Source organism: Lathamus discolor, chromosome 1, assembly GCF_037157495.1.
Source record: "Lathamus discolor isolate bLatDis1 chromosome 1, bLatDis1.hap1, whole genome shotgun sequence".
NCBI classification, from domain to species: Eukaryota; Metazoa; Chordata; class Aves; order Psittaciformes; family Psittacidae; genus Lathamus; species Lathamus discolor.
In genome coordinates, this window is record NC_088884.1 from 111797810 (window position 1) to 111814622 (window position 16813).

General features: G+C 41.7%; 1 protein-coding gene and 1 long non-coding RNA gene across 2 annotated transcripts in view; one reads left to right on the forward strand and one right to left on the reverse strand.

Moving 5' to 3' along the window:
* TET2 (tet methylcytosine dioxygenase 2) overlaps window positions 1–16813 on the reverse strand; it is a 73711-nt gene that overhangs the window by 14433 nt on the left and 42465 nt on the right. Inside the window, exons 2-4 of the mRNA XM_065690875.1 lie at window positions 6867–10251; window positions 4546–4636; window positions 525–618 (exon numbers count right to left, since the gene is read on the reverse strand). Coding sequence (XP_065546947.1) covers window positions 525–618; window positions 4546–4636; window positions 6867–10251 — 3570 coding nt within the window. The remainder of the gene's footprint in view (window positions 1–524; window positions 619–4545; window positions 4637–6866; window positions 10252–16813) is intronic.
* LOC136020158 (uncharacterized) overlaps window positions 1–16813 on the forward strand; it is a 59201-nt gene that overhangs the window by 5380 nt on the left and 37008 nt on the right. The window lies entirely within an intron of this gene.

Below are 16813 nucleotides of genomic sequence, written 5' to 3' on the forward strand. Positions count from 1 at the left end.
TGGGTATTTCTGAAAAAAAGGTGCAGTCTGGCATGCATAGAGACTATAATCATGTATCGTTTTTTCCTCATCCTGTCTTTCCCCAACATACCCAAACCACTTGGCAATTTGTGCTGAAGTACAGCAGCGGTTGCTAAGAAGGTGTCTTAATGCCTCTGTCTAACTGGGAGTGCATTTGAAAAACATCACTGTGGTACACTTACTGGACTTATTTGTAAGCTAAAGTTAAAGAGCAATGAGAATGTCTGGTGTGTGAATCTTAAACCTAAGTGAAGCTGCTTTCCTTCTCAGGTTTTCACAGCTTTAAGCCAAATTTTATTCTTGCTGTTCTCCATGCAAAAGTAAATGGAGTGTGAGGGACGGGGGTGGGAGCAGGCTACAGGCGCCCTGTGGTACTGCTCCTGTTGAGCTCTTTTAAGTTCCATAGTGTCAACTAAGAGGAGGACCGACATGTCAGCTGCTCTCTGCTTACACGAACCATCATACTGAACTCATTAGTCTTAACATTTGTGTACATCACTTACCCATTTAGCAATTGGACATCCTTGAGAACTTTTGCCTTCTTTCCCAGTGTAGACAACCCTCTCAATCCTTATAGCTTTACCCTTCTGTCCAAATCTTAAACAAACAAAAATACACACAGTAAGTGGATTCATTTGGTTCTGTGTGAACGCTGAAAAGATGGAACACATTTGCCAATCTTATCTTAAAAAAATAAACACTGTGAGTTACAGGGAGAGATATGCAGTGTGGTTTCTCTTGCTGATTTTATTATAGTGGTGGATTGATATGTTAAGAGAAGAAAATGTCTTTAATACATTACAGATATAAAAATTATCCATATCGTATTAATATTCCCAAACCTTTTAGCTGTTTCTGTAAAGAATTTGTTATAGATGACATTTTGAAAAGTGGACTCGACATCTCTTATTTTGGGAAGGAATTTTACATTTTTCTTTAATTTCTGGGTTAAACTTAAAAGTTATTACTCTGAAATGTATATAATTGAGTTGTCAGGGAACAGCTGGCATGCAGTAGTCACTCTGTGACTTTGTTTTGTGTGACTTGGTTTTTTTCTGTGCTTGTTTCTGGCTTAGATACAGTGTGAATCAGTTAAGTCATGATTAATAATTGCATCATATCTACTTCCTTTACTTTCTCATCTGCTCATGAATTGTTACTCATTTACTGACTTCTGTAATGAATGAGGATCACAAGCTGCCCTCAAATGAGGCTGTTTGTCTGCCTTTTTGCAACAAACCCAGCTCTTGCTGAAGTATTTAATCAAGGTGATTAGGCCATGTCAAGGCAGAATCTAGCCCCACGTGCAAGTAGTGCTGTTATTCAGAGCAAATGGGACCTGCTTTCCACATCCTCTGATGGACCAGATGGAAATATGCAGCAATGTTAAGAAAATCTTGAATCAACACAAAGCATCAGACCTGTAAAGCCATTTCCAACCATGTTCTCTGGCTAGGCCTCTCCCAGGGCTGCTGCAGCTTGGGGCTGCCCACCTGCTGAGCCCTAGAGCACACCACGTCTCAGGTTATGTATTGGAAACCTCAGTGTCTGCAATGTTATAGATCCAGCCACGATGTTGACTTGGCTGCTTGTGGCCAGCTGGGCAAACTGCACTTCATCACCAGTTCTTGAATTCTGCCACTCTCATTCATGTTACTTTTTTTTTATTAAATAACCAAGTGTGGGGACTAAATCACAATCTCCTTGTTCTTTGCCTGTTACCTATAGAGCAACCAAGATAGTTCCTTCCTGTTCTGCAGCCATTTACTGATGCCTTGAGAACTTTTGACCTTTCATCCCTCTTGTTTTTGCACTAAAATCTTGGTGACATATTTAAGAGCAAATGTTTGTATTTAAACTTCTGTCCTGTAAAGGAAATGAAAATGCTTATTTTTAGATGTGATCTCATTGTGAAATTTCAGTGTCACAGGAAATTAGACAAATAAAATCAAGTTGTACTACACATGTTCTGCAGGCATCTGTTAGGTCAGTTTTTCCTACTTAGGTCTGGATGTTAGTATACATTTGTTTCTTTAATTAACCACATTAAAAAGCATTCTTAAATCTTACCATTTTCTATCAATTTGCTAATCTGGATTGCAGGACAACTGTGCAGATGACACTATAGAAATATGTTGTACATTACACACTGGAAATGAAATGGACTTTGTCTCAAATCTTTTCCACTGTCACAAAGGGATTTGTGCCTAATGTTTGTCATGCTTACTTTCTGGCCAAAGCAGATTGGCTTTAAAACCAGCGCAAAACTGACTGAGCATGAAGTAGGAATTGGGAGAAGGAAGAGGTAAAATGTATACATCCACCATGGATTCTGCAAGAAATTTGTTCTGGTATAGCTAAAACATTAACTGCAAGTCTAAATCCAAATCCTGGTTTGTTTGGAAGTGCTGATATCTTAGAAGCCAATCCATATTCCTGGAAAGCCAGTTTAAAAGTGCTTTAGTTGTGAGCAGCCTTCCAGTATCTGAATGGGGGCTATAGGGATGCTGGGAATAGACTATTCATTAGGGACTGTAGTGACAGGACAAGGGGTAATGGCATAAGACTTAAACAGGAGAAGTTTAGATTGGTTATAAGGAAGAAGTTCTTTCCTGTTAGGGTGGTGAGGCACTGGAATGGGTTGCCCAGGGAAGTTGTGAATGCTCCATCCCTGGCGGTGTTCAAGGCCAGGCTGGACAAAGCCTTGGGCGGCATGGTTTAGTGTGAGGTGTCCCTGCCCGTGGCAGGGGGGTTGGAACTAGGTGATCTTAAGGTCCTTTCCAACCCTAACTATTCTATGATTCTATGATTAGTGTCACCAACTGCACACATGTGCTTGAGAGTATCTTTAAGTGCCTTTTTTTTTACTTAGGAAAACAAAATTAACTAGTGTGGAGGAGTTCTGGAGTTCTTCAGTGAGGGAATCATACAGCTCATACCATATGAACAGCTGAAAACTAGCCATTGTTCAAGTGGCTGCTGCTACTCTCTGCTGAACCTGGCTGAGTAGATGCATGTTATCTATAATCTCTCAGGATTTCCTTCTGCCAACATGAAATGAAATCAAATGCAAAAAAAAAGGAAAAAAAAAACAAAAAAAAAAAGAGAAAAGGTGAGAAGGTGAGTTCAATATTAAGGATGAAAAATTACATTCCAAAGTAAAGAAATGAAAGAAGTTGCATCTCTAATTATTGACATCATGACGCGAATAACTTTTCTCTTTTATTTCTTGTTGGTAAATACTAAAGAATTAACCAGATAGTGAGAGCTCTGGAGATAACAAATTGTAAGAAGCTTCTCGAGAGGGTCCGTGTCCACTCCCCCTTTGCAGGAAGAAGCGTATTTATGTAGCTTACATGCGTTTGAGCTGCTCACAAAGCTGAAAACAAGTATTGGGGCAAGCCCTGCACTGGAGTCACAGGGAAGGAGGTGCTAAGAAAGAGACAGGACTTTAAGAGCTGGAGGTAATCTGAAGGGTTTAATACCCTCTAAGTGGCTCATAGTCGTGCAGTAGTGAGCACAAGCTATGGAATGTTACTCCTTAGCTCAGACACAGCACTGCAGTAATGCCCATTTGCTTTAGATCCTGCAACTAACTGGAGCTTCTTTGCAGTTCTGGAGGCCAGATTTTTAAGCTATTAACAAATCAGATTCCCCTCCGTCCCTGACTTACTGGGTGGCTTTTTGTTTGTTTGTTCAGAGGGGAACTAAATTCCCAGATACCTCTCAAAATCTGGCTATTAATGCCTATGCACACTACAAGTAATGCAGAAGTCACTTTTGTGACAGTTTCAAATACCTTAGAAGGGCTGGTGGGTTTTGGGCTTACACATATTTTTAAATAGCACAGATCATGTATCCATTCTGTGCCATTTAAAATTCCCAGTTGTTTGGTTGGTTTTGACATAATAAATACATCTCAGGATGCAGCACAATACAGGGATTGTCCACAGTCAGGATAAGGCTGGTTTTCTGCAGCACTCTTGGGGTAGTGGGATGTTTTTCACAAAACTACTTAATCAGTTCTTGGCCTGAAATCCTATCCAGCAACTCTGTGGCACTCCTCTGAACATGACTGAGTTAGATTTAGCCCTTTAGGATTGTACTATATGCTTAGTAATTTGGCAGGGGGAAGCTAATTTTGGGGTTTGGTATTCTGCTCTTTATCTTCCTTCTACCTCGGCATTCTCCTACCCAGAGGGGACACCAGGTCCATGCCTGCTTTTGCAGCCATTGCCAACCGTCTTGCTTGGCAGGCTGGTGAATACTTGTTCCTGCTTGGGTTTGCTGGCATCTGTCTCAAAGTGCTCAGCCTGTGCCAGCCAGCAGGCTATTAGCCCTGTCAAATATTGTGACTCTCTGGTGAATAGCACAGTGCGTAATGTTGGCAACACTGGAGTAGCTAAGCCTACAAGTAATCACTTGATTTGCAATTGTTTATTTCTTTATGTGCAAAAGCTGGAAAAATTCTGACATCCACAAAAGGATAAACGTTAATGTGCCCTGTGCCTTTGCACTAATTACCTTTCTTCCATGATTTCTCTAATAGCTGCCACATTAGGACCGGCTCCTAGATGAGTATAGAAAGGACCTTCATCTTTTTCAATAATTTGCTCTGTTTAAAACAAAATAAAAGTTATTACTTTGAAGCTTAATTCTTTAATGTAAAAAGTCACATTGCAAAGCTTACATCTGGCTTGTTAGAATACTGCTATTTGGGTTTGGGGTCAGAGTTTTCAAACACTTCTGTCTAAAATATGCCCACGCAATTTGTACAAAACATTCAAAGCACGTGGCTAATCCTGCCAGTAGCCATGATACAGGCTGTGTGCCTTTCGCTAGCACAAACAGTTGTTTCACATCTCGGGCTACAGTGATATTCAAAAGGCATTTTCCTGTTATCACCGAACAATTGTTTCTCCTTCTCCCACTTCCTCCTCTCCCAGTATCTAGAAAGGAGGACAAATGGGATAACAATGGTAAATATTGACATTAGTGAGCTGTACAGTAGTTGTTTTTCAGCAGACATGTTACAGTGTAGGGATCTACAGCTTGAGAAAGTGGCCAGTAGGTTACATAGAGAATTTCTGCCACCCACAGAAAGACTCTGTGAAATGAAAAACAAAAAAGCAAGTTTGCTGAAAGAAATCCTGCACAAGGCTTAGTCAAAATGCTTGTATGCTAAGAATGTGGCTTCAGTTTTCTGTGTGTAGGTAGTTCCATGTCAGCATTCACAATATACAGTATATGTCTGGTTTGATACCAGGAGGCAGGCTCCAGCAGTGAGCTGGCCAGGCTCTGCTTGGGTTCAGGAGAAGACAGTGGAGCTGTGCTGACTTATCTGAGGGCTGACTGTGCTTTCTGCCATGCTGACTCCAAAGGCTGGATGAGGTGATGCTGCTTTTGACGTACAGCCTGTGGAAGCATGATGAAAGCATTCTATAAACCTCAATGTGTCAGTGGCGGAATGGCTTAATTTAATCTTCCTAAGGAGAAGTCTTGGTAAGAAAGAGCGATAAACCCTATTGAATTATGCTGTGGCACTGGGTTCTTTAAAGAGGACAGGAACTACGTTTCAAGCTCCTTTATTTCCTAGAGGTTCTGCTAAGACTTTAGAATTAAAATGCAAGTGGAGAGAGAATAAGCTCTTTTGCTTAGTTAGTGGTTGCAATACTGGCTAAAAAAAATAGTGAGAATAATTGATTGCCAGAAAAACTTGTGCCAACTACATTGGCAAAATCTTCTCAAGAAAAAGAAATAACAAACAAAACTTAATTGTTTTCAAAAACCCCTACATTTTGTAGGTTGTTTCTTATAAAACTACAAGGAACAGTAAGGAATTGGCTTCCAGTTTTCTTCCTGGGAGCATCACAAATCTACTACCTCCTCTTTTTGCTCCCATGGATCTTCTCTGAGACATAGCCCCAAGAGTTTGAAAAGGCAAAAAGGTCCATTTTGCAGTTCTGGAGGAGCACTGGTTCAACTTTCCTCCTTTATGAAATATCCCAGTAAGTGAAACTATAACAAGGATTTCCCCCTGCACCGCCTTTTTGGTGTTGAACCTTTTGTCTCAGCCAAAATAGTTCATTCAGTAGAGTCTGAAAATGCCTGTTAGACCTGTTTCTGTGCTGTATGGAAGCTCAGGCTATGGGCCCATACCTGTCACTCTGCTTCCCTCTGCTCTATTCTTCCAGTTTTTGGAGACTGGGTATGCCATGAAGAAATACTGAGGGCCCCTCTCGCTGCTTTTCTGTCACTGCTTTCATGGCTTCTCTAAGAAACTGCTGATCTCTTTAGCCTTGCAGGAGACAGGGTGTGAAAGGGAGGATAAACTCCCGCAACAAATGAGGAATAATCCGTCATCCCTTCTTTGCTTAGGCTTTACTGATGGAAACGTCAGCAATTTCACTCTTAGAGCAAAAAATGGCATCAGGATCTTGAGTTTTGGAGAGTTATTTTACAAACGCTGTATCTAACCTTGATGAATAAATTAGATTGTACAGTTATGACCTACTTTTTATCAGCATGTTGTCATTACATGTCTGCTGCTGAAGGAGAATGGATGTGAGGGGATACATTACTGGCCATAAGCATTCTGACTGAGAAAGCAAATAGGTAATTGCTTTATGAATTATTGAGAAAGGGCCTGTGTATGGGGTTGGGTAAGTGGAGTAGGCATAAGTGCATAAAATTGCAATTTCATGTCTTTACTAATTAATGTTCTAAAAAACCCCCAACCCCCCAAGTCCCCCAACAAAAACATCCAAGTAACTCCACGATCCCAACTTGAAGACTCGTTTCCTTCCTGTAAGTTAGTACAGTTTTTAATACATCTCAGCACTTACCCACACAGCTGCACGATGGGAAATCATACTGGGTTTTGGCAGGTGTGTCCAATAAGTTTTTTACAGGAGTATCCAATAACTTGGAAGGTGAGTCTAAAAAATTATTGAGAACAGTTCCAGCTGTTCTTTTGGTCGGGGTTTTCTCAGCAGACATGTTTGTTTGTTGATCTAAGATCGGGGTCTGAGTGTCAAAATCTGCAGCACCAGTATTTCTTGAGAGGATGGTAATAGGACCTGCTGTTTCAACCTTCACATGTTTAGGTGATTTGATAGTAAAAGTCTTATGATCAAACAGTGATTTGACCTGTATCTGTTTCAGCTGCTGTTCCATTGTCTCGATGATGCTCTTTTGTTGCATGTTCTCGCAGCCAAAGTGCTGATTCTCTTGTTTAATTGTTTTTTTCCACAGTTTGTTTTCCAGCTGTCCAGCTGATGGACGCATGCAGACGTTAGACTTTGTGCCAGCCTCGATTTTTATAGGCTTACGCACTGCACCGGGACCAATCTCGGGTTTGGGTTGCTGGTATGCTTGTTGCTCTTGTTTTTGCAAGAGATGCCACCTTAGAGCAGCATGCTTTTGAAAATCCTTAGGGGTTTGGGACTGCAAATGACAGCTTCTCTGGTCTTGGGCGTGTGGGGCAGTTTGCTGGCTGTGTGGTAAGTACTGCTGAGGAATCTGTGAAGCTTGTTGGCTCGGGACATCTTGGTTCAGGCTGCTGCCGTAGCATTGTGTCTGCTGGAGTGGTGGTATCTGTATAACTGAAGCTTGTTGCGTCTGTTGCTCTTGTTCTGGAAAACAGTGATTCACATCTTGCTTTGAGGTCAAGTTATTTGAAAAATACTGCACGTGTTGCAAGTCCTGCATTTTGTTGGCTCCAAAGCGTTCAATATTTGCGGCGTTTTCTTTCTTCTCAGAAATCAAGTGCACATTGTTTGGGCAGGGATGCTGCAGACTGGCATTTGCTTTCTGAGTGTAAAGGGGAGCTTTGTTGTTCATGCTCTGTCCCTGCTCTAGGCCTAACTGAGGGTTATGCAGTGGGAATGAGGGTGATTTCATGTACTTATTCCCAGTTTGAAAACATTCATTTACTTTATGCTGATTGAAGGACGTCCTGTTTAGTGACTGTTCAGCACCACTTTGGGAGCGGGATATGGTTTGGGGCAGGTCTTTATTCTTCATTTGCAGAGCCTGTTGCTGGTTTGGGGTTAGCTGTGGACTGCATGGCAGCTGCATCTGCTGTGAGGGTTTTTGAAGCATCTGTTGCAAGATGTGTGAATGCAGGAATTGCTCCTTTTCCCCTGGCTTGGGATTCAAGTGCTGCTGTTTCAGTGGGGCCCCTAAAGGCTGTTCGGTTTGTTGTTCTGGTCTTGGCTGGAAATGGAGCTGCTGTGGAGGGTGCTGCTGCACTTGGGACTTCAGTAAGGAATCCATCTTTGTGAGCTGTGGCTGCGGTGAGCGTTTCTGGAACAGCAGCTGCTGGTCGGCTGTGGGATGCGGCTGCAGCTGGGAGGTCTCGCTTTTGTACAGCGGAGGAATTTGTTCCTGTTGCATTATCTTCTGGCTCCGGGGCTGCCCTGAAGGCCCCTTTAATGCACCAGGACTTACAGCATACTGTTTTGTATAGGCTGTTTTGGCTCTGTTTGCCTGGAACTGAAGAATTGATCGCAATAATGCTTCGCTGGTTTTTTTGGGAGGCTCTCCCTGGCGGAACTGGGTGGAAACCAGTTCTATCCAGGCTGGTTTTGAATAATGTTGAGCCTGTTTCACAGGTTCTTTCACTTGGTCCTTTTCTTTGTCGGGAGGAATCTCAGGTTCTCTCTGTCCTGGGAAATGCTGATAGTGTTGCTGCAGCTCACCCTCGCTTCCATGTGCTTGCAGGCTTTGGAGGGGAGGCTCTGACACCGGCGCCATGTCTTCTGGGTGCTGCTGAATTGAGGCGGCCACAGCAGCTTGCGGGTTGCTTTCACTGTCATCTTGTGATGTTTGTGCCTGCTGTTGAAGTCTCTGCTGAGGGTGAAGTTGTTGGCTGAGGCTGGGACTTTCTGACATTGGTCCCTGCTGTTGCCCTTCATTCTTTATCTCCCCAGGAAGAGTTTCATCACATCTGTTATTATAGGAATGGTGTCCTTCTTGCACCACAACGGACAGTGCACTGTTCATTTCCGGAGCAGGAGGAGTGGAGGAATCTTTGTGAAAGGTTGAGTTCTGTTTAAAGAAAGCACCATTATTTTCTGCTTGCTCAGAATACCTTTCCAGCACGACACTCTGAGCTTGCAGGTTACTGCTGGAACTTAGAGAGAGGTCTTGGTTGGGAACCTGCCCTACACTTCCAGGAACAGTACTGTTTCCTATGGGTAACTGGTGTGGATCATAGCCTGGAATCTGTTGCTGTAGCTGTAGTTCTGGTTTCTGAAGCAAACAGCTACCTGGCAATACAGGCGGGTTACTGGAGTCTTCTGCATTGTAGACCTCAGTAACCACTACAGCTGGCACTTGAGGCAGCTCAGAGTTTGAGGTCTGTGGGGAAGTGATCTGCCCTGAGGTATGGGATGAAGGCGTTGCCTCATAGGACAACTCATTAGTAGCCTGACTGGTAATGGCATTGATATGAGATGTGTTCTTCTGCATTGCTATGGAAACATGTTCTGGATAATATTGAGACAGTGTTTTCTCCAGGAGTTCACCATGCATGCTTTCCATGGAAGAGGCAGAAACTGTAGCACCATTAGGCATTGGCACTGCCTTGTTCTTAAGTAGTAAGACAATGTCCCTGTTGTGGCGATGAACATTTTCCCGGTCCTGCTCATCCTGAATCAGGAGGTCATGAGGGTTTTCTGAACCACCACTGTTGTATCTTGTAGACTGTATCAAATCTGAAACTTCATTCTCTTGTCCTGTAAAACTCTCAGGTTTCTTCTCACTGTAGCACTTGGAGACGCTTGGTTTTTCATTATTATCCTCTGGCTCAACTTTTCCTCCATTTACCTCTTTGTCTTGTTTTACTTTCTTGCTTTCATGAAGTCCATACAGAGAGGGCTCACTAAAAGTGCGTTTTATCCCACCATTTTGCATATATTTGGAATATACTTTCTTTTCTTGTAAAGGGTTAGGGCTAACGCGGTTGTTTGGATTTCCCTTCAGGTGGGGCACGCTGTAGCTGCTTTTAATGAATAGCTGCTTGTGGTCTCCATTTACTTCAACTTCAGGCCTCTCTGTTGCTGGACTTCCATTCTGTAGCTTCACCGCAGAAGGCTCTGCCTGGCAAACGTGAGAAGATTGCGGTATTAGAAATGGACTCAATCTATTGCCGTCAACATGGTTGGTTCTGTCCTGTTCCATCTGGCCTGCTTCGGGGCCATCCACAAGGCTACCCTCTGAAAGTATCTGAAAGAGGAAAGAAACAGGAGAGAATCTAAGTCAATTTTAGTTTCCATTGACGGGAAACCAATTATGGGCAATTCCTGAAGCATTCAAACACCTCTGTCCTGACCAGCTCCCCCACACAATGCAAGCTCGCAGGCACACCTGAGGGGTGTTTCACTATCCTGTCATGTATCGCTGCCCCATGTCTCCCTTTTTCTTGAAGGTTTGTTCTTCAAGATGAAAAGAGAGTGAAAATACAGAGTGATTCCTTACCCCGTTTAACACACACACGGATATTTTACCAAGAAGATCTCTCCTAATGGTGAAAAAAATAGTCTTTGCTTTTGAATGGTTTACATAGACTCCTCTGTCATCACTTCTTGTCTGTGGTAAGGCAGAAAGTCATGCTGAAACCATGGTTCCCAGACTTTGTGCTAATTCTGTTACTTGATTAAGTGTGCCAAACCTCTTTTGTGTGACTTGAAGGATTATTGCCACCAAGCTTGCCAATTAGAGGGGAAAACCTCCTTTCTTCTGTCTTCAGCTGTCTGACAAGGTCTTTTAAAATCAGCATTCCTAAAGACCACGCAAGTGGTGCGATACATGTGAAACAAAGCCATGCCTGACTGCTGTCCATAGGAACTCTTACAGTTCATCAACATCTTGGTAACATTGACAGAAACAAAGCTGAAAGGTTTGGTTTCTGAAATACCTAAAATTGAGATCTGATTTCTGAAAGGTTTGATGGAAGTGGGGTTTTTTTCAGGTATTAATATCCTTTCAAATTTACATGTAGACATCAAACATGGCCTAAACTATGCAGTCCGGGTTTGAACTGAGCCCCACAGCTGTGGAACTGGGATTCTTTTCCTCTTTGTTTGGATGGAAAATCCCATTCTCTTATATACTCTATATTTTATTTATAAAATGAAGTTTTTCATTGGATAAAGTACTGACAGTGTGCAGTGAACAAATTCCATATAATGACACGCTAATCCTGTTCACATGGGTCTTCCCAGGATTCACAATCCCAGTTAACTCAGATAAAGCCCTTGTTTGACTCTGCCTGTAATTTATTCTTTGTTGGCTTTAAAGTTCTTAACCAGTCACGAATGACAGAAGACAGACTGACAGAGGGTTTTACAGATGTGAGATTGCACAGAGAAAATCAGGACTCATGCATGTCTTTGTCCTGAAGCTTTTATTTTCAGTTTGCATAAAGGGCAATCTGAAGTGTTTGCCATCACCTGGTCACCTCTGGTTGGGCAGTAGTCAGGAAAAGCACTACACATGGTTGGTATTGCTTATGTATTTATGCCACACTGACTTTCTCTATTTTTCTTTAAATGCGAAGGAACATGTAATTTATACAGCTTTCAGTGCAGTATTTCCTTAGTAAGTTGCTTTTAAAAGTAATATTAATTCATGAGATTCATTACATCCAGCAGAATTCCCTCTGCTTGCAGCTCCAATTTCAGTATCAGGATGATTCAAACACACATTTTGACTGGCAGGCACCTATATGGTAAGCTGTATCCACTTCCTCCTTATTCCAAATTTGGGTTTAGATTTACTTTTGACCTCCTAAAGTATTTTCTTTTCTTACCCAATTTATGTTTTGTATGACAGAAGTAGAGATGTTCTCTCTACAAGTAACAGTACTTTAAAAAAAGAGTTTTTGAAGGGAAAGCTAAGAATAGGGAGATGGAAAAGACTGTTTGTCCATCTCACCTATTTTCTTGACAAGGTAAGGTAGGCTTCTTCCCTTCTAGATATATTTCAGTGTATTTCCCAGCCTAGCTTTGAAGTACCACAAGACACGAGCCTTTGCGGCTTTCCAGGGAGATGATATTCCACACTTAACAGAAAGCAGCATGAAAAGGCTTCCTCTCATGTGTCGTTCTAGGCCGGGCAGCAGAATGATGCTCTCGGAGTGTCTCAAAAATAAAATGTCAGCCTAATTTGGAAACCATTCTTTGCCTTCACACTTTTCATACCTAGAAACTACAGCTGAACCACAACTCAGACATGAGTGTGTAGGCAATACTTGTGTGTCTTTCACAAGTATGAAACGAAATAAAAGGCCCCACAGTAATTAACACTGTGCTGCCAAGCAGCTTCTAAAGCATTTATTTAAAAAAGTTTTAGTCTGTGTGAATTAGCTGTGAGAAACTCTAGCTTTCAGAATCTGCCTTGCTGCTTGTGTTCTGGTGTACCAGAACCACCCACGTGGGTTGCAGCTAAATCCCTTCTGAGAGTTGCCAGCTAATCTTTCTTCTCAACTCCTTACTGATAGGTAAAAACACCTTTCTGTTTAGAAGTGGGGGCTGCCTGACCTCTCTCAGCTTGGCTTGCAAACCCCTCAAAGGAGCACATCTGTGCTGCAGAAAAGAGTCTTAGGTTCATGCGGTCCTTGGACATCACAAGATGAAGTTTGCTGTGTGACATGGATTGTTATTCACAGTATTCTCAAACACCTCATGGTATGGGTCAACCAGTTCCCCCAAATTCTGATCACCTCCAGTGTAAAAGGCACCAGTGTCAGACATTGCAAAGGATGTGGGAATCATTTGGTTCCTTAAAATACAAAGTGAATCCATTGATGAAAAGTGGCAGATTTGCATTCTTTGAAATGCAGCTGGGATTACGGTGACTTCACGTTATACTTCCTTCTCAGTCTACACTCAGTTATTCACAATCCTCAAGGCACACCTCAGTACAAATCTTGCTCCAGCAGCTACAAATCACAACAATTATCTGCAATTTAAAACTGGAAAAAACCAAATGGCAGCAATACCTTATTACTGGTTTCAACTGGGACACCAGGAAGATATTCTTGATGCTACTACTAAGTAGACCTGGTTGTGCTTTACAAAGTTTCTGTGCTCTTCTTTGTCATTGTTGCGGGGTGAACTGTCTGCCTCTCAACGTAAATCCACCTTTCCCTAAGTGTAGCAGTTAGACTTTTTTCTCTTTCCCATAACTGAATTTTATTCAGGCCATTTAGAAGCTCCACATATTTTTCTTCAGCTATAATTCATTAGATATTCAAGTCACATCAGCAGCATCTGTGAAACAATTACTGCATCTAGGACTGACTCTGCAGTCTAATCCATCATAATTATGACTGGCCTCTTTGAAGATGCCACGATGCGTGACTTAAATATAGCACATTACTGTGCAAATGGATCAGCATCTCATCCCACCAATATGCATTCAAGTTGTAATTCAGCCCACCACCATCTGACTTTTTCAGATGCAATCAATGTATATACATTTATTTCTTGTCACATGTGGGGCACAAATTGGAAACAAGGTACTGAGAAACAGTTTGAAATCTATTTCTTTTTTTTTTTATTATTTGTTTTATGGGCAAGTTTGGCTTATTCCTGCCGCCTCTATCAATATAGGAATACCAAAAGACTGCGGAAGGTGGTGTTACAAGTGTAACAAACGTTTCTGTGGCAGCAACTCTTAGTTATGTCACTTTTTTTCACAGAAAATCTTTCTTTTAGCCAGTTCTAGAGGTGCATACCTTATTTTATATAACAATGTATCTGGAGAGTTTGTGAATGCAAAGCAGCTCAGATGAATGAATGAATGAATGAATGAAATGGACAAATACACCCACTGCAGGGGAGTACAATCTCCTGCAAAGCTGGGCAGGATTCCCAGTAGAAAAACTAGGTGGAGATATGCTGTGTCAGAGTACTTGTGGCCATAAAAGGACCAAAAGGTGGCATGTCAGATAGGTTGTTTCCCTCTCTGAGATTGGCTGTGAGAGAAATTTATCTCCTCAGAGATTTTTCTCCCTGGCAGAAATATCCTCAGATCATGACCTCAACTGACTTGTGCTCGATCAGTTATCAGGATGAGACTCAAGAAAGCAGAAGTCGGATACCTGGGAGCTTGTAGATAGCTCGCTGGGTTGTTCCTGGAGTGCTGCCACAGCCTGCATCCTGCTGGCACCCTCCTGCCACAGCTAGATGACACAGAGGTCTAAACTGCTCCCAGACTTGTAGCACTTTCTAGACAGGAGGTGAGTTTACCTATATGTCTTGCTAAACTCCAATTTGATAAGTTGTACTTCATGCTTGCACTCTCCTGCTCCTATTGCCTGACTACAGTAGTTGGCTTCACTTCTGGCATAATTTGCTATGTATTTTTATGTGCTGTTGTGCAGTTGCTTCTCTCCTCTGAACCTCATGCTGCCAACTTTCAACAAGTCAAAAAGTTCCTAAAGTGAAGGGATTTTCTTTCTTAATTCAAGAATGAATGAAAATTCGAGTAATGGCATGAGTAGTTATTCCTAAGTAAGGACACTCATACATGGAAGTGTCAGAAAGCTCAGTTTCTGCAGTAAGCCAAATCTCCTGGACTTACATAGATGTGAAATGGTTTCTGATTAACTCTATACCAGTCTTCGCTTTTTTAACTTCAGGGAACAAGAAGTGTAAGCAGTTATAACGACACTCAATACCACGATTTATAGCCAGGTGCTCATTTTCCCCTGGCCTATCTAACTAGTAGTTTCTTCAGCTGTGCCTTGGGTTTACATCTGTAAGGAAGCTGCAAATGTCACTAGAGGAGAAAAGATGTGCAGTTAACTCAGATGGCTAATGGGTGAGGCAACACATGAAAGCTCCTTATTAGTGAGATATTTCCATTCTTGCTGGGATAAAATGTTGCATGAATGAAAACTGTGGTATAGTTTAAGGATTACCTGTATGTTTTATGCTTAAGGCGCACTGTGTCTATACACTGAGAAATAAAGCAAGCTTCCACGCGGAAGCTAATGGGAGAGGCAATGCTGGGACGACACCTGTCCAGACTCTGGGTGGACATTCTGCCATTAGCAGAACAGCTCCTTCCCAAGCCAGGGTTGCTGGTAGTTTGTAATAAATACAATACCATCAGAAACAAAATCCCGTGTGGGCCTGCTGTTTAAATATGGGTTCAATGTGCTTTTCTGAAGCCAAGGCACCCATGAGAAAATATTTAAACCCTGTTGTCCAAAGCAGATTTGAAAGAGAGGTTGCATTCATGTTCAAGTTGAACTGAGGCTCTGAACCCCACAACAGCCCCTAAGGGTTTGCTCTGCTCTCTACCAGCATCACTGCTACCCTGTACAATGGTTGTAGCTGAGGAAAACACAGTGAAACTTCAAGGCAGATGTAAAGTAGGCCTCAGAAGGACAATAATACTCTGTTGTTAGTTGGGCTCCATGGCTTACAATGGGATCCTTTTGCACTACATTCAGCTGTCTCTTCATTTGGATAGTATATTTATTCAGTGCATTCATAATGCTTTGGGAAAAACTTGCATAAGGATGCCCTAACTTCACTGTCCCTTGATGTTTTTAAGTTAAGTCTGTATTTCTTTCTAATTGTATAGCTTTCTCATTGTAGCTTTAAGTAGCAGTTAAGGGTTAATCTAGAAACTACTGGATGAGACTGTATTCTGCAGGAGGTCATATTAAATGAATATAATTGTCTTCTTTGGCATTTAGATCTACGAATAATCTGTGTCAAACAGAAAAGAAAATGTGGAATAGCTAAAATTTGTGACCTGATTTACAGCTAATTTATCCTTAATTTACAGGGAAATGGTGACTAGCAAATATAGTTATAAGCAGACATAAGGGAATGAAGAGCATGGGATTTGTGAAATATGAAGATTAATAATTCATTAAATCTTACCCAAGCCAGAAGCCTTATAATTCATGCATTTTTAAATCAACTAATGCTAAGGCCCCCCTCAATTTATTGACACCAGTTCTTGCATTTCAGTGATGTGATGATCTAATCGCAAAACCACTTGAATCAGTTTGATTTTTGACCTTAATAGAGAAGGCAAGAGAGTAAAGCTAAAGTCTGCACAGTGATTTCCCCTTGCTACATTATATAACCATCAACAAGACTGGATACTGCATAATATATACCCAGACATGAATAATTGCACTATTTTAACAATTGCATAAAATGAAGGGGAGCGAAAATTAAATGCCTCAACGACACAGGTGGAAAAAAAAAACAAGTATATGAAGGAAATTAATTCAGGGAGCAGAGCATCTAAATAGGAATTATTAATGTATCATCACACAGCTCTCCAGTTCCTATTTTTTTGTGATTTATGTCTTATGCAAACTTTGCACCTAACTGTACCACGTAGCACTTCTAACAGAAGAACGCAGCTCTTCAAGTCACTTGTAATGCCACCCTAGTATGACTAGATTAGAAATGTTTCCCAAAACACTGAACTTCAGAACCAGCTTGGATTTAAGGACCTTCCTGCTGTAATAACCAGAACATTCAAGATGAGGTTGGCACCTGTGTTTGTTCTTGCTGGTGGTGAGCTTGTTCTGTGGTTTAGATGTGGAGTGTGGGGGATCTGGCTGGTTTACACTGACAAGCCACCCCACAGAGCTGTATCACTTGTCAAGGTAGCCTATTTGGCATTAGACTGGGTGTTGGTATGCCAACACTTTAAGATGAGCGTTGCTCAATTTCTTGAGCACCACTTTGACTATTAAACATCTTTCAAGAATACAAGGAAGCTGAACTAAAACAACCTTTCACCTGGT